Source organism: Tachysurus vachellii, chromosome 2, assembly GCF_030014155.1.
Source record: "Tachysurus vachellii isolate PV-2020 chromosome 2, HZAU_Pvac_v1, whole genome shotgun sequence".
NCBI lineage: Eukaryota > Metazoa > Chordata > Actinopteri > Siluriformes > Bagridae > Tachysurus > Tachysurus vachellii.
The window spans coordinates 39,150,961-39,176,997 of NC_083461.1; the positions used below are offsets into that span (position 1 = coordinate 39,150,961).

At 41.6% G+C, this 26,037-nt stretch overlaps 1 protein-coding gene across 2 annotated transcripts in view; it reads right to left on the bottom strand.

Annotated features, from left to right (window-relative positions):
- Positions 1-26,037, bottom strand: part of fat1a (FAT atypical cadherin 1a) — a 73,035-nt gene that overhangs the window by 19,984 nt on the left and 27,014 nt on the right. For both annotated transcript variants that reach the window (XM_060864656.1, XM_060864655.1), the window contains exons 4-10: positions 22,589-22,650; positions 17,224-17,553; positions 16,200-16,410; positions 13,468-13,607; positions 6,186-6,461; positions 5,257-5,467; positions 1-3,391 (exon numbers count right to left, since the gene is read on the bottom strand). The exon at positions 1-3,391 is cut by the window's left edge and continues 677 nt beyond it. In XM_060864656.1, coding sequence (XP_060720639.1) covers positions 1-3,391; positions 5,257-5,467; positions 6,186-6,461; positions 13,468-13,607; positions 16,200-16,410; positions 17,224-17,553; positions 22,589-22,650 — 4,621 coding nt within the window. The remainder of the gene's footprint in view (positions 3,392-5,256; positions 5,468-6,185; positions 6,462-13,467; positions 13,608-16,199; positions 16,411-17,223; positions 17,554-22,588; positions 22,651-26,037) is intronic.

The following is a 26,037-nucleotide window of genomic DNA, read 5'->3' on the forward strand; positions in this document are numbered from 1 at the left end:
TAGAACACAGGTTGATCACTCTCTGCCTGAATTACATCTATTTGTGAGCCTAGAGGGCGGTCTTCTTCAATGGCAAACCTGTAGTATGGCTCTACAAACTTCGGAACTTTGACCTCTGGGGCAAGAATTCTAACGTAGACAGGGACAACAGAGGATCTTGAAGGGTTGCCACCATCCCTTGCACGAACAAGGAAAGCATAGACTTCGTTTTCTAATCCGATGAGACTTTCTTTAGTCACAATAACCCCACTAAGAGGGTGGATCTCAAAATTCTCTGATACATTATCTGTGTCTGCTTCGATAGTGTAGGTTATGTCCGCATTGCTGCCTTCATCCATGTCAGAAGCTGCAATTTTAACCACTGTTGTTCCTCTGGGAACATCTGAGCCGATGTTGACTTTGTACTCCGCGGCTCTAAACTGTGGGGAATTATCATTAATGTCAGTTAGGATCACGTTGATGGTGCAGAATCCCACTTTGCCGCCACCATCTTTTGCCATCAAGGACACTTGAACAATTTTCTCCAGCGCATTCTCGCGATCGAGGCTCTCTAAGGTGAAAATTTCACCATCTTCATTTACAGAAAACTTAGCTTTAGCAAAGTCATTCACAATGTGGTATGTGACTCGTCCATATGTGCCCACGTCTTCATCTGATGCCGGAGCCTCTGCCACTAATGTTCCAACTGGAGAGTTTTCCAGAAGCTCGACTATGTAGTCAACTTGAGGGAAGGAAGGACTGTGGAAGTTTGCACCATTGACAGCCACTTTCACAAGAGCAGAGCTCCTGAATACACCATCGGACACAGAAACATTAAGGTTATACAGAGGCTCCATGTGTGGCTTCCTGTGATTGGAAATCACAACAGCTCCAGATTTTTTGTCTATAACAAAGTTCTGCTCCTCATTTCCTGACAAGATGGAAAACTCAAGGTTTGCACTATCAGAGCTGTCAGCATCTGAAGCTTGAACCTGCGTCACAAAATGGCCACGTGGAGCCAACTCACTGACAGCTGCTTCATAAACCTTTTGTGAGAACGCAGGAGCATTGTCGTTAAGGTCTATAACGTCAATCACCACAGTGACTTCACTGGAAAGCGCTGGAACTCCTCCGTCGACAGCTTTGACTGTTAGCTTGTGCTGGGTTTTCTCCTCATGGTCTAGCATGTGTGCTGTCCAGATCATGCCAGTGTCACGATCGATAGTAAAATACTCGGAGTTTTTATCATTGTCAGCTATTTGGTAGAACAGGAGTTTATTGTTACTCGTGTCTGCATCTACAGCAGAAACCTGTACTACAGCAGTGCCAATGACAGAGGCTTCAGAAAGGCTCGCATTATAAGACTTGGCTTGGAACACAGGTGAGTTGTCATTTACATCCTCTAAGATAATGTCAACAAATACATCAGCTTTAGCACCAGTAAGCGAATCAGTGGCCCTTACACTTAGTTTATAAGCAGGATGTGTTTCAAAATCAAGACGCTGTACCACTTGAATAACACCGGTGTTGAAGTTGATGTAAAACTGATTGTAAGGATCCCCCTCTGTGATGGTGTACACCACCCTTGGCCCTTCTGAATTACTAGCCTGTATATGGATAATGGGAACATGTAACTGTGCATTTTCAGGGATCTCTAGACTGTAGAAAGGTTTTTCAAACACTGGAATGGCTTTATCCACTACTGTAATGGGCACTTCAACAGTTGTGGATAATGGTGGTTCTCCACCATCTGTAGCCACGACCGTCACCACAAACTCTGAGTCCATTGAGTCCATTTCAAATGACTTTTTCAATGAAAGTTCACCACCAGCACTTATCTGGATGTATTCATTTAGTTCCTCTAGATGATATCTTATGTCAGCGTTATGTTCTGTGTCTGAATCCATGGCAGTAACTTGTCTAATGACTTGACCCACCTCGGCATCCTTCTGAACCAGCGCATGGTAAGGCAGGCTCACAAACATAGGTGGGTTGTCGTTGACATCCTCAATAGTCACTGTTACAAGAATATGTGCCATATCAGATGATCTGTCCTCTCTAGTCACTTCGACTACGATGTCATAAGTATCTTGCTCCTCACGGTCAAAGGGTATGCCAGTTGATGACAGAACCCCAGAAGTACGGCTGATCTCAAATTTTTTATCTGGGTTTAAAATTGTGTAAAATAGAGGGTCGTTCACTTGGTTTCCCACAGCAGCAATGACTGCCAGAGTTTTCTTTTCCGATGAGTTCTCCCGTACAAATGCCTTGTAGGAGTTCTGAGTGAACTTGAGACTGCTTGCTTTATTCTCTCGAATGCTGATCTTCACTGAGGCCATTTTGGAGAACCTGCCATCAGACACCCTAGCCTTCAGCTCATATCTACTTCTCAATTGGGTGACATTTTGAATAGTAATGACCCCTGTGAGTGGGTCCATTTTGAACTTGTCTCCGATGTTGCCCTCTGCAATCGAGTAGAGGAGTCTAGCGTTTGGTCCAGAGTCAGCATCAGTTGCGTTGATTGTGATGACTTTCACGCCTTTGTAAGTCGGCACCACAACTTGTGCCTCATACAAGTCCTGGCTAAACTGTGGTGGACAATCGTTGACGTCTATGATTTCGATGGTCACGTTTGCAGCCTTCTCAGCAAAGTGACGTGGGATTCCCATGTCATGTACTTGAACTGTAAATCGGAAAACAGATTTTTGTTCGTAATCCAATTCAACTGTGGTTCTAATTGCTCCAGTGCTTGAGTCAATAGCAAAGTAGTTGTGGGCAAATGGCTCCACAATTTGGTAGACTAGCCTGGCATTTGCATCACGGTCCATGTCTACAGCACGGATAACTAAAGGAATACTATCTTTGGTGAGAACCACGCTTTTCACAGGAGACGATTCACTAACTATTCCGGTAAACTCCTCCTGGACGAATACTGGAACATTATCATTTTCGTCCTTTAGGTGAATCAGGAGTGTAGCATTGCTTGCTTGGCCAGCCATGTTGGAACCCTGAATGGTTAGTGTGTATGATGGAATAGTTTCATAATCCAGAGCCCTCTGAGTCACAATGACTCCAGAGTTCGGATTAATGTCAAACGCTCCATTCACATTTCCGTCCTTGATTTGGTAGAAGACCGAGGATTGACTGGTAGCCGTAACTAGACTCACAAAGGTTCCAGGAAGAGCAGATTCACTGATCTCAGCAGAAAACTCTTTCTCAGTAAATTTAGGCATTGCGTTGTCCGAGACAGTCACTGTGATATCAACAGTCGCTGTAGCACTCTGGGGTGGAGTTCCTCTATCTGTAGCTTTCACTGTCAGCTCAAAGTGATTGTTGTTGCTTCTGTCCAACTCTTTCGCCACAGTGATGGTCCCGAGGACAGGATCAATGGCAAATGAATTAGCCACATTTCCTGCAGAAGAGAAGCCATAAAACAGACATTTTATATTTCCATTCTGGGTTAAAATACTGATTACTTTCATTCTTTCAGGCAACTAAACAGTAATTTCAAATATTTTGTAACTATGACGTTAATGAAATATCACGATCTAACAACGGTGATTACTGTTTCAGTGAATTTTAATAACATATTTCATGCCATTTGATAGCATCATCAGCTAGGTTTGTTCCTGGAGATTATAAAGGCTTTTTTAGTGGAAGAGTTATTTTTTTACATGACAACAGATATTGATATAGAGCTGGCCTTCAAAGCTATATTAAAACAAATCTGATTTTTTCCTTTTCGACATGACACACAAGGAGTGTGTTGTCTATGAGTAGAGCTGACTGTCTGGACTTTACACTCCAGTAAGTTTAAGTCATGCGAGGAGCTTCAAAAATGTGCGTTCTCAACATGACATGTCGTGTCAAAGAAACCTCCTCACTCTGCTGTCCAAACACTGGCTATTTATTAAGATAACAATAATGGGAAATGAGAAAGGGAGGATTCCACCAGCCTACTGCATGCTTCACAATCCTCTTTAATTTGTCTAGGTCTTTCTCTCTCTCTCTCTCTCTCTCTCTCTCTCTCTCTGCTATCCCTCGCCCTTCGTTTGGCCACTGGGCTCTCGCCTCCCACCTCTTGGTTCTTTTTCATCTCTCTACATGACGTCTTCTCGCTTTCAAATGTGCCATTCATGATTGAGAGGCTGGTGGGTTGGAGACCTCTGGATGGGACATATAAACTCACCCACTTTCATCTCTCGCTGGTTCTCTGCTCTTTGTGGACAGAGACACAAAGGAAAATGTGGGCGACATGACAGGAATACTCGGGGTCTGACAGAGGACGTCACCTCGTGCTCTCCAAACCTTTTTTAACGTGTCACTGTGCTATGTGAAAAGAAATTTAAAAGCCCATAAGCACGAGCAGCCAGGACATAAACTATACGTTCTCTCCGGCGAAAGAATTTCGAACGATACCACCTGTCTGAAGGTATACAGCACTAATCCATTATTACCTGCAAGATTAAAACCAGGATTTTTCCATAGTAACTGTTTACTATATCACATTACACACAATGCCTGGCTCCTATAACGTAAAAGATAAAAGGGTTTCTCAGAACCATTTCTTCTGCTTGAAAAACATATGTGTTAGTTGTTAGGTATTTATGGACACCATAATACAGTGCTGTTAAATCATCAGATTTTGACAGCAGTCCAGCTGTAAATCGCAGGTTTAGATTATTATGCACTCGTTTCTATAGCAACAGCTCGATCATAGTAATGAAGAAGAACAAATTATGACAAAACTTAAGCAGTTTTAAAATTGTCAGATTTTAAGGTGACTCCTGCTGAACAATGACTCCATGGCAGTAAGCAGCTCTTTTATTAATCTGTTCTATGGTTTGGCAAAGTAGCCTGAGAGAAATAGCTGCAGCGACTGGGCTCTTGTGGCTGTTTAGATTAATTTAATTTTATTAAATTTTATCTCCACGGGGCAACTGATTTGTATTATACCACAACCGTAGGTCCTTACTGTTGTGAAGATGTTCAAAGGTTCAACTCTATTAAACCAAATGGATTAACTCCAAAATTGACATCAATACAACAAACATTCATCCCAAATCATCTTCCCTGGTAGTCGTTTAAAAGAAAGAAACCTGTGCTTGTGGCCAATTCAAGAAAAACCTTCAGCAAAATCAAACATTCTTTTGGCTGCAACTATCACACGAAACCCTGGAGGGACTGTAAATAGCACTAATAAAGTTCATTTTATTATTATTACTCCAACTAATGTTCAGTTAAAAATTAACATTTTCAATTAAATCTACTAATCACCTGATTCCATACTGTAGACAATCTCAGCGTTTTGTCCTTTGTCCTTGTCCAAAGCGGTGACCTGCAGCACGGACGAGCCGACGGCGGCCGACTCGAACACGCGTGCCACAAACGGCGCTCCAAAAAACCACGGCGCATTGTCGTTAGCGTCCTCGACTTTAACGATCACCCGCACAAGGTTCCGCTTCACTGGTATGTCCTGGTCTCGTACCTGAGAAGTTGGAGGAGGAGGAGGAGGAGGAGAGGTTAAAACATCTTCATTAAGCAATTCAAACAACCAACTTATTAAAGAGAAAAACAACAACAAGAAAAAGAGTGAGTTTTTCCACCTGCAGTAACGTAGTTAATACAACAAACTCATCAAACTCCAGAGAATAGAATTTTTTTTTCTTTTTCTCAGACATGCATCGATGGATTGCGAACAGAGCGACAAACAAACCCAGAGAGAACATCAGGTGAGGCGACGCATGACTGACTCAACATCTCAAATAATGACGACAAATCAATTCAACTAAATAAACACTGCTGCACAACACACACACACACACACACACACACACCCAAACACGTAATCTTCAGCTCCACAAACAAATTGAACTAATTAAGAACAAACAAAATCAATCAGAACTTTTGGACCACAAACTGTCTGCGAGTTCATTTCAGTCTAATAGCCTCATATGTCTCTAATTAAACCTCCTGCAATACTGCTACAAAAAACACCCCAGTGACTGTTTAAGGCATCATATTAATTGAAAAAAATGAAATGTTCCTTGTCTTCGCTGCGTGATGTTTGCAACTCATTCGATTTTATACCAAAAATCTTTATCGCAGGCACGGACACACAGCTCCGTAATCCCACTTCCTAATAAAACATCTACATTCCTACTACACACACACACAAGCTCTTGCGGAGACAGACGGACTCGTACCATGACGGTGAGTGTGTGCTGGCGCATGGCCTCGTGGTCGAGTGCCTCGGCTGTGTACAGCGCTCCGGTTCCCGGGTCCAGGCGGAACTTGCGCAGGCTGAACGGGTCGGTGCTGCTCAGCAAAGTAAACGTCAGTTTGTTCTTCTCGTCATGATCGGTGGCACTCAGCCGTAGCACCTCAGTGTCTGGTGCAGCGTCCTCGGCCACTCTCACCTCATACCGCGGCTGGGAGAACTGCGGCCGGTGGTTGTTGGTGTCGATCACTTTGATGAGGACCTGGAGGGAGGAGACAGAGCGAGATTTATGCATCATACTCCAATTTTTTTCTACACAAACTTGCTACTAGCTTCACGGATAATGAACTGTAATGTTATATACATGCTAGAAATCATTTCTAATGGTGGGTTCAAATAACCAGAAAGATTGTATTTACAAGTCAAACGCCAACACAAGTGAGTTTGGAGTTGGGAGACGTGGAAATCTGAGAACACAACAAAACGGAATCTCATCTTATTTCAGTTATTCGGATTCTCCTACATCTCCGAATGAAGCGACTCAAACGCACCTGGCGTCGTAATTACGACTTCTCATATCGTAAATCTGAATTACTCATGAGGACCTGAACGCACAGTATGCTAATGTGCTAGCTAGGGACTTGTAACTTGCATCTTGCAAACAGCTAATAATAATGTCACAGGTGCTGTAATACAGCAGGCACTTATTTCCAGGGATTTCAGTACGGCGTAACAGATATTGCGTCATCAGGTAGGCGTGGCCTATTTGATAATCTAACCCTAACCCTAACCATAACCGTAGTTTTTGGTTGTTTATTTGTTTTCTAAAATAAATCTACCTGTATGACTGTTTTGTCCTTCGTAGTATGCTGGTTTTTTTGAAAGAGGGCGTTTTTCCAAGACCTCCAGAAACACCCCCACTTTACGCCGTGGTAACAAAACCCCTGGAATTTTTGGAGTTCTGCTAGCTAGATGAGATAATGCTGAAAAACTAGACAATTGATTGTTAAAGATCCCCAAATATACACTTTGCAGCTACTGTGTGAATTAGCATATTTTTGTTGTGCAACATGAGTTCGTTTATTCCATGAGGTCCAAACAACAAACAAACTTATTTCCCATTAACATTGAGGCTTCACCGATGAGAATTTAATAACCATCACACGTACCACAGTCACACCACAGTCAAATGAATATCAGTGTGATATTTCGTCCGTATCGCTCGTAGCCCCAAAATAGAACGCGCAATTAGCCCCTTGCTAATCAAACTGAAGCAATTTAGCGTTGCTGCTAAGCCATGTGAATAAACGCTTGATATTTCAAATCCAATCTAACCCTGAGATGAGCTGCGGGTGGGAGGCATAAGGAAAATGTTAGGGATTGACATCTTCTTTCTCTAAATACCAAAAGTCACTCGGCGCAATAATGTACACGGCTGTATTTCATTAACGCTTATAAAACATCTGAACAGAGTTAAATGTCAACGCTGAGACTATGGTGTAATTATCTGAGCACTGACGGTGTAACTTGGTCACAAAGAGAGAGAAATAAATAAATAAATTTACAAAAAAAACAGGCAGGAGACAATAACGATGGCAGCAACATGTGTAGCCTTCTCAAGAATATTAAGAAAGCTTGTATTAACACTTAACTCGAATAGATGTCAGCAGAGTCGCTAGCTGTTAGAGAAGTATTAAAAAACTAGCATGGAGAAACTAGCACAGCGGCAAACACTATTAGATGGTACAAATGACTGGCTGTGCTGTGAGAAACAATAATATGCAGGGGTATCAGAGAGGTGCCAGAGCATAGACCTCGCAAGTGTGTGTGTGTGAGTGTGTGTGTGAGTGTGTGTGAGTGTGTGTGTGAGTGTGTGTGGGGCTTCAGTCTGTGAAAAGCAAAACGAAGTATCGCAGAAGAGCTGGCCTGTTTTCATAAAGTGCCAAAAGAAGACGAAACGTTCCTCGTTCACTCCACTTGGCTCTGAGGGGCAGCCATGGTAGCGAACCAATCCCCCTTCCCCTCCCCCTCCCCTGTCCTGGGGCGGCCATATTGGATCCTGCACTCTATATAAGGAAAACCCATATTAGCTGTCGGGACGTGATGACAGCAGATAAAAGGAGCTTGGCAGCATAGAGAGAGAGAGCAGGGGAGAGAGAGAGAGAGAGAGAGAGAGAGAGAGAGAGAGAGAGAGAGAGAGAATAAGAATGGAGAGGAACTGAAGAAGGGAGAGAGGGAGATGTGAGAGTGGAAAATGGAGGAGTAAAAATGTGAGAGACAAAAAAGAGAAAGAGGAGGAGGACAGAGAGAGAGAGAGAGAGAGAGAGAGAGAGAGAGAGAGAGGCAGGGACAGAGACAGAGACAGGGGAAGGGTGGGGGAGTTTGTCTGGCTGCTCTCCTGTCTGTGAGGTGCCCAAAGTGGAATGCAGCTCAGTGTGTTTTATGAGTGTATGTGTGTGTGTGTGTGTGTGTGTGTGTGTGTGTGTGTCGCGCGCACATCAGTTCGTCCCTGAAGACTATAACACTGGATCCAGAAAGAGAAATCCCTCCAGAGTACACACACACACACACACACACACACACACACACACTAACCTCCTAACCTTGGCATTAAAGGAATACTCCAGGATTACAAAACTTTTATTTGTGTATCTGTAGTGTGTGTGCGCGTGTGTGTGTGTGTATGTGTGATTACCACATATTGACCAATGCTATGAACTCCAAACTCATTTATTTGAACCCCACACACACATTTACTACAAAATTATTACTGACAAAGTGTAGAACCGATTTATGTCTTCCAGAGAAACACTTTAACGTTGCTGAGATTAGCAGCATACACGAGTGGCGAAGGAACACTGAAGGTAACCGGAACTACTTTTTAGTGCTAAAACTATACACGGTGTTGGTAAGGGCTTTCTCTCGGGTCATCTGCTCACGTTTACCGTTCCAGTATAACTGCCTTATGCTCAGGTTTGTGTTACATTGTTGTGTATTTTCCTTTTTCCCCCCAATGCCCCAACACCTGCCCCTAGACATCCACTCTAGGTGAAATTCAGGTCAACGGATTTACTGTGAATTTCTCAGAACCGGGAAAAGTTACAAATGATTTTCTCTGATGCAATACAGAGAGGGATTAGTCTGGAAATCATTCACAGACACACACACACACACACACACACACACACAATGTCTCGGGACTCTTAAAATAGAACTGTAAGAGATGTTTTCTCATCCACTACTGCTTTCATCTCCCTCTGGAAAAAAAAGGCACTAAATTGATCGTAATCCACACAACGTCCCTGATGCTGTGCTTTAGGACAAAAAAAAATTTGCAAGTGACAAAGAGGACAAAAACAATGAAATCAGGGCAGTGCTTAGGTTCTGCATTATCTCTGGTAGAACATATAATCCTGATACAGACCTAAAGAACATGAAGACGAACGGCGTCGGAGAAAAGCTGCCGGGGCGGATACACGGATTTGGAACTGAAAATGAGTTTACTGCCGGGACGAACAAAGACATGTTAGACACAGCAAAGAGTCTGCGTGAATTCTGACTTTAATCTGCTTTTCGTGCTCTGTTTTTAGAAAAGAAACCATTCAAAGCGCATGACATGAGATTTAGAGCACGAGGACGTGCCGCTTAATCCACCAGGTTCGACTCATCACGCAAAACAACAACTGAAACGAGGCACGAGGCGTCGTTTGTTTTATTATAGATCACAATATTCACTCACTCTAACTCACTCATCTTCTACCGCTTATCCGAACTACCTCGGGTCACGGGGAGCCTGTGCCTATCTCAGGCGTCATCGGGCATCAAGGCAGGATACACCCTGGATGGAGTGCCAACCCATCACAGGGCACACACACACACACACACACTCTCATTCACTCACGCACTCACACACTACGGACAATTTTCCAGAGATGCCAATCAACCTACCATGCATGTCTTTGGACCGGGGGAGGAAACCGGAGTACCCGGAGGAAACCCCCGAGGCACGGGGAGAACATGCAAACTCCACACACACAAGGTGGAGGCGGGAATCGAACCCCCAACCCTGGAGGTGTGAGGCGAACGTGCTAACCACTAAGACACCGTGCCCCCTCACAATATTCAGTGCTTTAAAAATGATTGTGGATGTGAAGGCAAACTTTGGATTTACAGATCAGGACAAAACAGACATGGCCACGCTAGTGGATGGTGGAGGATTACTAGATTCATGCAACAGCACTCTCGCTTCTGGAGATGGAAGCAGGTGAGATCCTGTAAACACTGAAGGACAAGATGGAGGAAAAGGACAAACCATTCCACCTTTCTATTCGACAGAGATGTTACCCGAATACACAAAACAAATGCTTGTGCTTTACTCTTATTAGTAAACTCAAGGGGGGTTGCAGGTGAAACGTGAGTGGTTGGGGGCGTGGCAGTTATAGGTAAGAGGTATAGGGGGAGATGATTGGTTGCTAGGCAAATAATTGATTGTCTGTAAGGAGGAGAAGGAGAAGAAAGATGATTGGATGTAAGGAGGGGTAGGTGAAAGGTGGTGTGAGGGGATGCAGACAAAACATGATTGTTTCTTTGTTTGTTTGTTTGTTTGTTGGGGGGGGGGGGTGTTAGGGTTTCGTTTGGGAGGGCCGGTGAAAGGTGACAAAATGTCTCACCCACCACAGTTTAAAGGCATGGGGCTGTTTAGAGGCAGAAAAAACCCAAAGGATTTGTGTCTTTTAAGTTATTCCACTTTTTTTTATTTCAAGTTGTCTTTGAACAATAAAAAAGTAGATTCTCGCTTTATCTTGCAATAATTTAATAAGAGCTATATTGTGCTTATAATAATGATATAGTGTTGTTGTAATAAAATCGCTGGGTGAAGGCAGCTATAATCAAGACTTTATTTCCTCTGGTGTTCCTAGCCCGCGCTGCTCTTTATTACCGCGAGCGCAAATATTTGCAGTACACACCTGCTGAGCAGCTCGCGAGATATCAGGACGTGTTGACAGGGACGTGTGGCGAGCACAAAACACGCTAATAGGCCAAAGTGTTGAAAAGCAAGAGGTGACTGGACAAAAAAGAAATAAAACATGACGCAAACACACAAGGTGTTACACACACACACACCCACACACACCTCGATCAATATTATAAACACGGCGTGACACCGACTTCCTGTCATTACATCAACGTGATGTGGATATGAGTGTGTGGTGATACGAGTCGCGTTGTTTACCTTCTCTAATATTTAAGAATGTCAGCATTTCAAGACTCAACTGTTTACACCACGAACACTCGGATGTATCGGAAAACGATCCCCACAGCTAGCTCGCTGACTTACGCAGCTAACTGTTAACCCTAAAATAGCTAAAAAATATCCTCAGGATTCCACCATTTCCCGATCGTAGAAATGAACAAAGCATCACTCAAGCTTCGCAATACCCTGAGGAACTTGTGCTTTTGTGAAATTAGCGCAGATTTTCTGTGGATTCGGGTTCAAGACGCGTCACGTGACATCACAACACCGTTCAGCCTCTTCTGTTCACGTGTGTTAGATGATTACAGATCTCAGAGAAAATATATACTGCATTGGGAATATTACAGGAATATCAGGGAAACTTTACGAAAAAAACGTTTGAAAGAAACAAGGAATGTTTACTAACTAATCATTTGACTTTCTAACACATTGATCTTTTATCCTTTCAACACAAAGCCAGAGACAGTCTGAAGTTTTATCACAACGTGATATTCTGATGTTGCGAACGTTTTGTGAATTCCTAGCTGAGACCGTTCTGCTATGTTTGGCATCTTTTAGAGAAAGAGGAGCCAGATACAAAGCCGGAGGACCGGAGGACACGGTCTTACACAAGCAAGCGGCGGGACAGCTACCGTGTGCACGCTGTGTGTTTGTGTGAGTGTGATGGCTGGAACTGATTTGGGGTGAAAGCTCCGAGTCTCCAACAAAGCCACCCTGATTAGCACAGTGTCACAGAGGAGACGCACCAACAGACTGCAACGATGTGGCTAAATGTGTTGTGTCACTGCCCCTGTGTGTGTGTGTGTGTGTGTGTGTGTGTTGTGTGTGTGTGTGTGTGTGTGTGTGTGTGCACGCACACTTATTTGCTAGCTAGCATTCTTTAGCCTCTCTAAAGGAGAAAGGGAAATAAAACGAAGATAAAAGAAAGGTGTACTAATGGAGCGGTGGTGAAAATGACAGACAGACAGAGAAAGAGATAAAAGTTATTGGAGCAGAGAGCCAGACCTCCTCTACACATGCTTCAAGAATGAGACAATAGAAAATTCCAGAAACCGCAGCCAGATCTGGCCGGCGACTCTGACATCTGTCTCCGTACTGAACATTAGAGGGACAACCTTTGGAGAACATCTGGGGAACGTTTGAGAATCAAACTTTGGAAGAGTATTCAGTGTTAAAAAAAGGTCTTTAAGAATATTAGGAAAATCGTTAACATTTACAGTGAGTTTGGAGAATATTTAAGGAACTTTGAATTTTAAACAGATGACAGAGAGATGATTTTGGAGAAAGTGAGAATTTTATTTTGGGGAACATTCCAAGATTTTAAAACTAACATGAGCACTAACATTTGCTACACATTTGCTACACCGTTCCCATTTAGGAATATCAGAAGAACATACTGAAGAACATTTGAGGAACATGCTTCGGGATAACGTGTGAAGAACGTTTAGAAAAGCATTTTGGAGAAAATTAAAAGAAGGTTTAGGAAACGTTTTGGGAATGTTAAGAAAACAACAGAAGAATTGTTTATGTTTAAGGAAAGCTTTGGTATGTTTATGAAGCACTTAGGAAACATCTGGTGAAGAATAACGGAGAAACATTTGGACTACAAAGTACAGAGTGTTTGAGGAAAAAACAATGCAGGAACAAACCAGAAACATTTCGGGGAATGGGAATGTGAGAAAACGGATATTCGATAAAGATATTTTGGTATATGTAAGAAACACTTGTTGGGAGAATATGTGAGGAATGTTACAGAAGATACAAAAAGCTTAGTGTAATGAACATTTGGGGAATGTTAGGAGAACATTTGGAAAGAATATTCCACCCGGTTGAAGCTAGACTAATCCTGGCGTCAGGCCCAATCTGTGTGGCTATGTGAGGAATTTCTGAGCTCAGGAATCACCTGACCACTGTCTGCTTCTTCAGACTCTGCTTACGTCTCCAAACACACACACACACACACACACGCACACACACAATCCGCTCCCTCTAAGCAAACACTAATTCCTCTCACCTGTGTGCTGATGGTGTTTGTGCCGTCCGTAGCCTCCAGCGTCAGGTTGTAGTTGGATTTCTGCTCGGCATCTAGAGGCCGCGCCACCATCAGCGTCCCGCTTGCTTTTCCCACGTCAAAACGGCTGTCTGAATTCCCGCCTGTATGAAAAACCAGAGCAGATCCTTCAAATTTCTCTGCATATAACCTCAATCTTCGAATAACCTTGAAAGTTATGTGTGGAAACTAATAACTCATTAGATGGCTTGTATCCATCTACAAAATACTCAAGTTTTGTATAGTATTTGTGTGTTTTTTTAAACCATGATTTTATCGTTAATATATAACACCAGGAAACTTCTAGGAGAAAATCTGCATTCCTCGTGGACTCGCCTCACCTCGCCTCGTAATTAAACTTTCAAAGAGCTACAGTAATTAGAAAAACTGAACACAGAAGGATTTGCCTTCCAAAGATCACTGATAACAAACACATTAGAAAATCACAGCAAGGTTGAAAAAAGGGCTATGGGAAAAGCCACGATGGACCGTTTTTCCAAACCCCTGATTAAACCCGGATTTTGACAGGGATTGATTTTCTACTGGGAACTTCTCAGTGTCGTTCAACACCTAAGCTTTGGCTTTTTTTGATAAACACCATATAACTTAATAAAGAAAAATAAGAAAAGGAACATAAATATAATGTACAAATACACCATGATACACAATTCTAATGGATATGAATTCAGAAGAACATTCACAATTAGCAATGAAAACACTTTTACCATTGCTAAAACAGCTAGATGCAATTGTTTCTCACTCGCGTGAAATATTTTGTGTTGAGAAAGCTAATCCTTTACTTCCTCATGCACATGGAAAGTCTTTTGACTTAATCACTCAAAATTGACACAGCTAGCTTTTATCATACAGATTAGCATGCTAGTTTGTGTATCCTCTTTTCAGTGCACAAACCAATAACAACAACAAAAAAAACACCTCAGGTTCCAAATTTGTGAGTAATTTCTATCTAAAAGCAAAAACAACAAAAAGAACAGCACCTCAGGTTACAAATTTACCTCAGGTGCTTCTTCATTAGCACTGAATTCATTACAGTTAAATGAGCTATACTCCGCTCTAGCTAGCTAGCTAAATTCCTGCTACACAAAATATTACACTTTCATTAGATTCATTCGTTCATTCATTCATCTTCTACCGCTTATCCGAACTACCTCGGGTCACGGGGAGCCTGTGCCTATCTCAGGCGTCATTGGGCATCAAGGCAGGATACACCCTGGACGGAGTGCCAACCCATCGCAGGGCACACACACACTCTCATTCACTCACGCAATCACACACTAGGGACAATTTTCCAGAGATACCAATCAACCTACCATGCATGTCTTTGGACCAGGGGAGGAAACCGGAGTACCCGGAGGAAACCCCCGAGGCACGGGGAGAACATGCAAACTCCACACACACAAGGTGGTGGCGGGAATCGAACCCCGACCCTGGAGGTGTGAGGCGAACGTGCTAACCACTAAGCCACCGTGCCCCCCACATTAGATTCATTATTAGTTAAAAAAAAAATTAACCCTAACAGCTAAACGCTTCCCTTAGCGGTTTCGGAACGAACAGAAATAAAGGAAATCATTAAGTAGTAGATAATTATTAACTATTAGGCTACATAATTGCTAGCTCAAGAAGTTACATCTATAATGTGTAGCCTGAGATATTACACAAACAAGCGCAGAAGTAGGCTAGCTTCACTTTTCCACAACTAAGCCAGCAGGATCTGGATCTTCGTAGTTATCTTAGGTGAATTTTTTTTAAAACATTCCTGCTTCTGGAAGATGTTTAAGTGAGTAAAAATGCGAGCCACGCTGCTTCATGTTTCATTTAATGTTAGCATTGTTAGCGTCTCTAAACACTGCCTTTCGCCTTAAGTGACTGCCCACTTAAAAAACGTTTTTAGAGAATATATTTATATACTCATTCATAATTCAGAAAAGAACTCCAGGAGGTTAAGTAGCTGAACTGTTTTTATGCTAATGGGTTTATGCCCGGTGGAAGCTTCTGGGAGATAATGTTTGCACCGTGACTTATTTTTGAAGAACAATTTCCAAGAAAAAAAATCACCACAGAGATAAGTTTAAAGCAGTAAAATATAGAGTTTCCTTAATTGAGGAAAAAGCAATTCAGATGTTGTTACTGTCCTATACCAGCATGGCTAGAAGTGTTTTATTTCTCTTATATAACAGAAACTGCTAATGCTATAAACAGTCATGTATTTGAGATGGCTAAGTGGCTAAGCTGAGTCATCTAGCACACTGTCTAGTATAAATTTAGCATTTTCGATGCTTTGCTAAGTCTTAACTTTGAGATACAACAGAACACCACAACACTAAGATGACAGGCCTGTAATTAAAACCAATCACAGATCGAATGGAGATCTGTGATGGATACCTTCTGCTGTGCAGTTCAGGTCGCACGCAGCTTGTACGATGTGAAATGCCTCACTGGGCTCGGCGTTTTCTTCCAAGCAGAAGAGAGAAACGAGAAGAAGAGGAGATACAGATGCAGCATAAAAAGAGAGAAAGCAACAGATTGTCAGTTGGTTAGAAAAGGCAAAGGAAAGAAAGAAGAAAAAGGGATGAGTAGGTTTCAAGATGCTTAAGGTGCTTTGAGAGACTCATTAGCAAATTTAGAAAAATGTTAGCTATCAAACTTAAACGTTAAGAACTCCACAATTTCTGTACCTGTGATGTCAAACCAGACAGACGTGTCCGTGTTCTCCATGGTAATAACCCCGACCATGTGGGAGACGGGGTCACTCTCCATGACGCTGAAGGAAAACAGGCTCTCATCAAAGGCCAGCGGAGTGGCGCTTGGCTCCGGCTTCGGGATCCACTCGATGTGCAGGCGGCAAGTGGATGCCTTCTGGGGTCGGCCGTTATCCACTGCCTTGATCTGAAAGCATACGGTTCAGAAAATATATGGTAATCATCTGTAACATATATATATATGATAATCGTCTGTAATGCAGTACTCACTAAAACATGACTAACGTAAGCATTTTTATAAAGTGCTCGGACCCCTTTGATAAAGTCAGATCGATTCGGGTCTCAATTTAAACATGCAGTTCTCTTATTGCTGTTCTACTATAACCCTACAAGTCTGTACAGTGGAAAAGACTAGTATTTACCTTGGTAACCAGTTAGTACTTGATTTAGTTGAACAATCTGTCGGTCAGGGACAAACCAGTTTCATAAATATAAAAAATATATAAATAATCGACTGCACTTCTTGACACTTAATTGATTTTACAGGTTAATAGATTTTACAGGTTAATTAAATGGCTCGGCATTGATTTGTAAGTGTTTATCTTCACTGGATATTCTTGTTGATCTACATTCATTTGCCACCTCTTCATTGCAGAGAGATTTCAATGACATAAAACAATGACTGTCAAAACATGGCGTCAAGGACAACAAAGCTTGGCTCCGAACACCTGCTCGATGTGACTGATGACTGATATCTTTGAGGACAGTGACTCAAAGAACAATGCTTGCCAACAATCCCTTTGGAAGTCATGACAGAAATAATGAGTACTTATGATACCAGTGATGGTCTTAGAAAGTATTCTGTGATGTAATGTATGAAGATGCTAATCAGCAATATCCAGGTGCCAACACATATATAACAATTTACATCCTATTCAAAACTCTACTCTTGGGGTCTTAGTGGATTTTCAGCTAAATCTGTTGTTTTTGCTGGTCTCACCGTGAGGATGTCGTATTCACCAGCTGAGGAAAACCTCTTAGACGACACGAGGCCGGTTTTGGGCTCGATGAAGAACTTTCCCTGCTCGTCTCCGTCCTCGATGCTGTAGGAGATCTCAGCGTTGGCTCCGTGGTCCCGATCTGAAGCGATGACTCGATACACAGGCTCTCGACGCATCGAACGCTCCTTCTCCACCTTCTCCCGCTCGGGCAGTTTGATTTTGTAGACCTTTTCCATGAAGATGGGTCGGTTGTCATTCTCGTCTAACACCTGCACGATTACACGTACCGTGGTGGAACGGGCTGGAACGCCCTGATCGGTCACTGTTATCTGTCGAGGAAGAGGACAAAGGTAAGGCTTAAAACTAGGAGTTGAGAGTAAACCATTGTCCTTTTGTTTCCCAAGGTATAAATAGTCCCTTCTGTAGATAACAGCTTGGTGAGCTATCCTTGTGGAACAGATCCGAGGGCAGAGGTCAGACAAAAAAGAACCATCTTAAACACCCCCCGTAAGAGGTACAAATGGAAATTTACCCTTGAGGTACAATAAGTCTGGTTTCAAAAGCAGGACTATATCCTCTCTACCCCCTAACTAATGGTACAAGGTATCTTTGACAAAGATACACACACTTCCCTTTTAATCTGAAAGAAAGAAATGATCCCGGTTCTTTGATTTCCATATTACTACACTTCATGCCCAGTTCTGTGGCTTGCTCATGGACAATTCAGCACCCGGTAATTGGACGGGTCCTCAAGTGCCTGTCCATGGAGAACCGGAGAAACATGAACAAGTCTTGGTAATGGACTCAGACTTTCAGCCATTAATGTGTAATTCTGCCAAAATGGACTTTTTTTTTGGTACATTTGATCCCTCTCATGTCAAATAACCCTAAAACCCAGAAGACATCTGGTGTCAAATTGGACATTTCCAATTAGAGAGAAAACAAGATCAGGGAGCAGCAAATTGAGAAAGTGAGCGATGGGACAATAATAGACTGTCTGCACGATGCTGTCTCCAGAGGATAGGCCGATTGAAAACGTTTGTTAAACGTGGCCAGAATTGATCCGACAAAAAAAAAAAAACATCACATTCTCAGCTTCTTTTGACAAAGCTTTTGCTAATTCAACTGCCTGCCAAAACGGAAGCAATGCCCCTGGTGATTAGCTGTCAGATATTTTACAGAGACACACAGCTAAGTGAGACCTCGAGGTAGGTGAGATGAAAAAGCTGTTATGCACTTCGGAGCATCAGAGTGACAGTTCCTTCCCTACTGCCTTGTCCCGCGAGATGGTGTTAATACCTCAGAGAAAATTTTTTACTGTTTCACAAAAAAACGGGACGAAAACTAATTGGTCTCGCTGATCAATGAGTTCTTAAAAATAACAAGCTTGTGGGATGTTTTCAGGATTCAGGGATTATTCGTTTAAGCATTAATCCAACAAAACACAACTTACAGTGCTAATGTAAGACTGTTCCAGACTTTTGACGGTAAATAAGTAAAAACTAATTTATGTATTACTGATCAATCGGGTTGTGTACGTGCAGCGAATATGAAACTGAGCGAAAAATATCAGGGCATCACAAATATGCTGAATTTTAATAGGACGCAGAGTTACAAAACTTTTTTGGTCAGTATCACTAAAATTCTGAAAACTTTGTGTTTTTGTAACTACGTGTCCTATTACATCCGTATTTTTGCAGAGCTTGGCTATTTGGGATTTTATTACATTTTGGAGTGCATTTTTTTTTTTATGTTGTCCTCAGCATTTTTTTAAACAAAGACCAATCAACCATCTGAAAGTCATATCGACTGTAAACACATCTAGGGGTGCGCTGTATTGTTTACGTCAATATCAGGTATTAGACAACAGTCAATATAAATGGAGTAATATAACGAGTAAGATAAAATATGATAAAATATTCCTCATTGGGATGACTGGAGCAGATGCTCAGGATATTTGTAGCTATTATTTTAGGATCAGAGGATAATATTTTAGGATAAGAGGATTGTCTCATTTAAATAATACACTCTTGTGTAAAAATATATAATTATTTAAAAAAACAACAACAACAACAACAACAAAAAAAACTCTAAATATATCTCCACATGGAGGGACGAGGTTCAGATCGGGTTCTGAAAATAAGCATTAGTTTGGAATAATGCCACCTAGACCTGGGCATAAAAACACACACACACACACACACACAAACAAACACACACACGCATCTTATGGAGAGAGAGACCTGGGTATAAACGCACACACAAACAAACACACACACATCTCACAATCATCTGGAGCAGTTAAAGTTAAAAAAAAATTTATCTGGAGAAATGGAAGCCCAATGTGTAAGCAGCAGCTCCTCCAAAAGACTCGTCACACACCATTTGGTTCAGAAACCGATTAATGGTGTAATGTGTTGTCGTCTTTCAAAGCCGTTGTTTTCTGAGCTGCTTCCACACGAACATGATTAATTAATCTGGTTAGTTCCAACAATATTAATTAACTGAGTTGTTTCTAACCAGCCACAGTGCATCTGTGTGTGTGTGTGTGTGTGTGTGTGTGTGTGGGGAGTTCACTGGCTCAGTCAGTCCTGGGTTTATGGAAATGCAGCTCCAGATCAGTAATTACAGCGAGACAGAACATCAATTATACGAAAACAAATTTCAGAACACAGACTCGCTCCAATTAGTCCGACACCGGAGGAGGATGAGGGCGGATGGTAGAACTGATTATTACTGAGGTGTGTGTACGAGTAGAGACACCACATAGAGACAAAACATCCCGCAATCGTCGCCAGATCTGACCCAGAAAGTACAGCACTTAGAAAGAAAAGAAAAAAAATAATCTGATAAAAAGTCTGGAAATAAAACAGATCTTGTCAAATGATAAAAAGCGAAAGAGAAGTCGCTCTGATCCGAGCAGCCAGGAACGCGGGAATCTTGTCCAAGAATTTTAACTGATGAGTCAGATCTGGGAAGCACTGAAGCAGAAGCGTCAGACTGAGAGAGAGAGAGAGAGAGAGAGAGAGAGACGAGTATCTAACACTGTTCTAAAAGAATATACTGTAGTTTCCTTCTCTACCTCACAGACTGTTTTTATAAAAACATTTTATTTTTTCCTGTAATTTAGCGGTAGAAATTTCCCATCTGCTGGTTAAATGTGCTATGACATGACAGCTCCCAATTTAGGAGCCTTTTTAATCACATTTTTCACTGTTAATGTGCCAGATGGTCAGGATGAAAATTATTATTATGTGCTAAAACCAGAAAAAAGGCCATAAAAAAGGATTTAATTATTACAGGACACAAAATTTAGAGATGATAATTTGATAATTATGTATCATTGCCTTGTTTTTGTTGCCCCGTTATCACTCGAGGAAGTTTACATTTATTTATTTTTTATTTATATATTTTATCGTCTACGCCTCGCTCTCAGACGACTCTCACAGCCGATCCACCGACAAACATCCACCTCCACTGCTGAATAAACTCTCAACAAACTATACAGGATTCCTAATAAGAGCTGGAGATTTATAGGAACAGGAGGCGTGAAGTGGGCGGAGCTATCCATTAAAAATTTCAATTTATGCAAATGAGATGCAAATAGTTATGGAAGAATAATTATATTTTTTTTTCTGTGAGTCAGATCAATGACTTGACTCACCAAAAAAGAGTTAACTGCTTAAATGACTCTTGACTGATTTTGTGCAAAACTGGATGAATTTTTAAAAAATAAATAACGTAGGTGGACACAAGGCTACACCAATCAGAAGTGTGATCAGGATCGAGAGGATAGTTTTGCTGTTTGCGCAGACGAAGGTCTGAATGTTTATCTTGTTTAAAAAAAAGTGAAAGCAAGAAAAACATTCCTCAAATCTCACTGATACGTTTATAATTGGACAGAATTGGCTTTCATTCAGACAAGAGATGCCACATACTTCTGCCGCACACATGCGTACACACACACATACACACACACACACACACACACACACACAAACACACACTAAATAACCTTTTAGGCGTCCACCCCTCCCTTTTTCCGCACCCTGGAGGGACGGACATCAATAAAGGACTTCCTGATGTCAAACTCTAACCAACCGCTGCGCCAGGTCACACCGATATAATCACACTGACCACCAGAGGAGAAAGATGAAGAGAGAGAGAGAGAGAGAGAGAGGGAGAGAGAGAGAGAGAGAGAGAGAGAGAGAGAAAATGGGGGTTACAGCATTAGTTCCATTAGTCTGTTCTATTTTTCCATTACTTGGCAAGAGATTAGTGCAAGAGACAGACGAAGAGAGATATATATTAAAAAAAGAGGCGGAGATAAAGGTAACTAAAAAGCCAGAGCAGATGGATTGAGAGGGAGGACAAAATAGAGAGATACAAAGGTTAAAAAGGATGATAGAGAAAGAAAGAAAGAAAGAAAGCAAGAAAGAAAGAAAGAAAGAAAGAAAGAAAGAAAGATGAATACAAATGAGGACATGAGGGACAGAAAGTAAGATATTAAGAATTAAGAAAGAAAGAAAGAAAGAAAGAAAGAAAGAAAGAAAGAAAGAAAGAAAGAAAGAAAGAAAGGAAAAAAGATTGTAGCCCTCCTGGTTTCTCTTTCTTTCATCAGTTCATCAGTGAGTGTGATGGCAAGCCAAAACAACACACACACAAATGCCACATCGCTACCACTCACACACTAGATAGAGAGACAGATAGAGAAAGAAAAGCTGAACGAGAGAAACAGACACATGAAGACAGAGAGAGAGAGAGAGAGAGAGAGAGAGAGAGAGAGAGAGAGAGAGAGAGAGAGAGAGAAACTACTCAATTAAAAGTCCACAAGTTTAGACAGCGGCTGGTGGTTGATTGATACTTCCTGTTCTGGCCTGTCTGATCCAGCACCGGAACACCGAGAAAGAACAAAGAACCACACACACACATACATACACACACACACACACACACACACACGTGGCTGATATCTGAATCCCGTACAAGAGTAATTTTGGATGATGGTATGGGAGGTGGGAAAAGGAATCTCTCTCTCTCTCTCTCTTTCTCTCTCTCTCTCTTTCATGTTTCTTCATACATTCTTTTGTGTCTCCTGACAAAACCTCATTCATTCCTGCTGAAGGAATTTACACACGTGTGTGAAGTAAAACCTGTGAACAAGTCACCAACAAATGACCTGAGAGCACAAGAAAAAATCTAAAGGGAAAACAGAAAGAAAAGGAAACTCAGGAAGAGATTAAGATGAAGGAATAAAACAAGTTACCTAAAAAAGGTAAGCTAAGCAAAGAGAAAGAAAGAAAAACTGATTGGTTGTTCAAACTGTGCAGAAGCTAATTGGTGGATTAAAAGGGGTGGAGTTACCTCCAGGATGTGCTCGTCCTGTTGCTCTCTGTCCAGTTTGCGAGACGTAGTAGTGACAAGACCTGTGGGGAAAAAAAAAATAAATTAGCTAATCAACCCAAACATTATCTGTTAGCATAAAATCCTGACAAAACAGAATCGGACGTTCTGGTGAAACAGAAAGTTATTCACACACACACACACACACACACACACACACACACACACACACACACACACACACAAAACTTTGTCTTACTAGCCCCTGCTTTGTTACAGCACTGATAAGTGCAGCTAACAACCATGTTAGCTAGCTGGCTATTTAGCTAGTTATGAATGAAAAACGCCTCGGTGTAGCAGCTAGCTAAAAAAAATTCTAAAGGAAATCTTTGGCAGAGTCATTTTTTGGTAACTACACACGGGGAAGCAGACAGAACTGTCAAACGTCTGGCCACGCAAACACACACACACATACACACACACACAGACAACATGAGAAATACTGCAAGTGTGTGTTTGCGGTGCCACAGAGAGGTCAAGAAAGGTCTCAAAACGGGACTGAGACACACACCCACGCCTTAAAATAACTTCCTGAACCACACACACACACACACAGTTTCTAAACACCCTGTAGTTTACAAGCATGATCTTTGCCAACACCTTTTTGAGCTTCGTTTGACTCTGCCAGCACTGTTTTAGAGACTGTATGATTTGATGAAGGAGTAGAGACAGACAGATAGAGAGACAGACTGAATGAGACAGATAGACAGAGATAGAAAGAGAGACAGAGAGATAGAGCGACAGACAGATAGATAGACAGACTGATAGAGACAGAGAGAGACAGGCAGAGAGACAGACAGATAGTGAGACAGACTGAGTGAGACAGAGAAATAAAGAGACAGACAGATAGAGAGACAGACAGATAAAGACACAGAGAGTAGAGACAGAAAAGTAAGAGACAGATACAGAGAGATAGAGAGACAGACTAATAGAGAGACAGACAGATAAAGACTGACAGAAAAAGTAAGAGACAGAGACAGAGAGATAGAGAGACAGACTAATAGAGAGACAGACAGATAAAGACTGACAGAAAAAGTAAGAGACAGGGACAGAGAGATAGAGAGACAGACTAATAGAGAGACAGACAGATAAAGACTGACAGAAAAAGTAAGAGACAGGGACAGAGAGATAGAGAGACAGACTAATAGAGAGACAGAGAGGCAGACCGATGGAGAGACAGACTGATAGGCAGACAAACTGATATAGAGACAGAGAGAGAAAGAGAAAGGTGGCAATAGAGACACAGAGAGACAGTGAGAAAGACAGAAAAGCTAGAGAGAGACAGACAATAAAACAGACAGACTGAAAGAGAGAGACAGGCAGTGTTCCAGCTCGTCTCTCTTGTGCATAGCGTGGCGTTCTCAGTAATTGTAGGATGGAGGAGGCAGAGCGTCACCGCGCTGTCTGATTAGTGCCGAGAAAACATTCTGAAAACCCAAAAATCCAGACCTCTCTCTCTCTCTCACACACACACACACACACACACACACACTCACAACAAACCCTAGGAATAACCAAGCCACAGCCTGCCCCTTACCATTAAAAATAACACAGTTAGTCTCTCTCTCACTCTCTCTCTCTCTTTCTTTTCCAAAATGGCGGATATAACTTGCATGCCGACTTTTTAGACGCTAAGAGTAAGCTAGCTTAAAACTGCAGCAGGTAGAACACTGTCTTTAACTTGTTATGGATATGGATAAAGACACAGTGACAGTGAAACAGGTACAGAAACATCCGTAATGTCAACATTTCTCTCAGGATTGTTGAAGAATGCTTGAATTGTTGAAATTACACTTAGCATTCAGATGCTAACACACTTTTCCATAATGAGAAACATTTCCCTCGAGAAATTTTGTTTATATGATGGTTAGTGTGTAAACGTAGCAAACATGCTACTCACAGCTCGTGAATTCACTTGGGAACAGTTAGCATTAGCTAGCTAACTAGCCTTAGTTTAAGTTTCATCGGTTATTAATCATTAACTCAGTTAAATCATTTTCTTTTCCCCAAAAAAGCTCAGTTTTAAGTTTCAATTATAAATTTACAGCTCTTTAATCACATTAAAGTTTCTTTTTAATCATCAGACTTTATGCGTTTGGCTTGAGGGCACTAATCTTTTCGGACATATTTAAAAAGGCTTGTCAGGGATAACACACACACACACACACACACACACACACACACACACACAACACGGTGTAAGGAGTGACAAAGATTAAACCTATGATGATGGAGAAGATTTGAAATGCTTTTTTTCGAATCCATGTCAGTCGTGCAAGATAATTATAGCAGCAGTAGACTATGTGTGTGTGTGTGTCTTTTCAAATCTGAGGTGTTCCTCAGCCTTTGGCAGGACACACACAAACCCGGGCCTCGAGAGACGCCCCATAACTCCGAACCACAATCCATTTCTTCCTCCGAAAAAATAGCCTCGTCCTCTGGTGTGGGCCAGGGATAATTACAGCTTTCTCTCCGTAGCGGAAAGAAAAACAAAAAAGACGTAGAAGTAAGAAAGAAAAAAGCAAATGTACTCGACTGGGAGAGGAAAAAAACGAGAGAAAGAGACAGTTGTTATCAGTCAGGATGGCGCTGTGTTAGCAGCTAGCATCTCCTCAGCGGTTTGAATGCTAAAATCATCCAAAAAAAATGTACAGCATTCCTTTGAACTGACAGGAATTAGCAACAAGGATGTTGAAAACCTAACTATGCTAGCTCGCTAATACATCGCCATCTTCACTGCTAAAATACAAAAATATTTTTTCTTTTGGTTAGCTGTCTTGTGTCTCTCCCTGGCTAGCTCACTAGAATATCCGTATTGCTATACTAACAAGAGCTAGCTTCCTAAAATATCATGTCATCAGCCAATTTCATTCTGGTTTCCTTTGCTAAATCTGTCACCAAGCTAACTGTCTAAAAGTAATCAATAGACATTTCCTTATGTGGTGTGTTTAAATATCGAGTTGTGTTGTTGCTAACACCTAAAATATCACTCCTGCACTTTGCTAAATCTGGTCCAACATGCGTGCTAAAAAACACAAATAAACAAACAAACAAACAAAAAAAAACCAATTATCGTTTTCTCATGGTGATATATCTGGCTCTCTTATACAGTAGATATGACTTTGCTAAAGCATTATCTATTCTGTTGTGCATCATCTTGTCTCATCTTGTGGCTAGCGCATTCTAGCTAAAATATGTCTTTGTAGTAACATGTTTTTTTTTCCTTTTCTAGCTATTTAACTCTTGGTTGTAAAGCAACAACATTAGCCATAACATTCTACTATGCTGTGTGTGTGTGTGTGTGTTTGTCTTGCTGTCTTGTCCTGTGACGAAAGCCTGCTATCTGACTAAAACTCTGCTGTTCCACCCAAGCCCATTCTGTTTCTGTTCGCTAAATTTGTACAAAATGG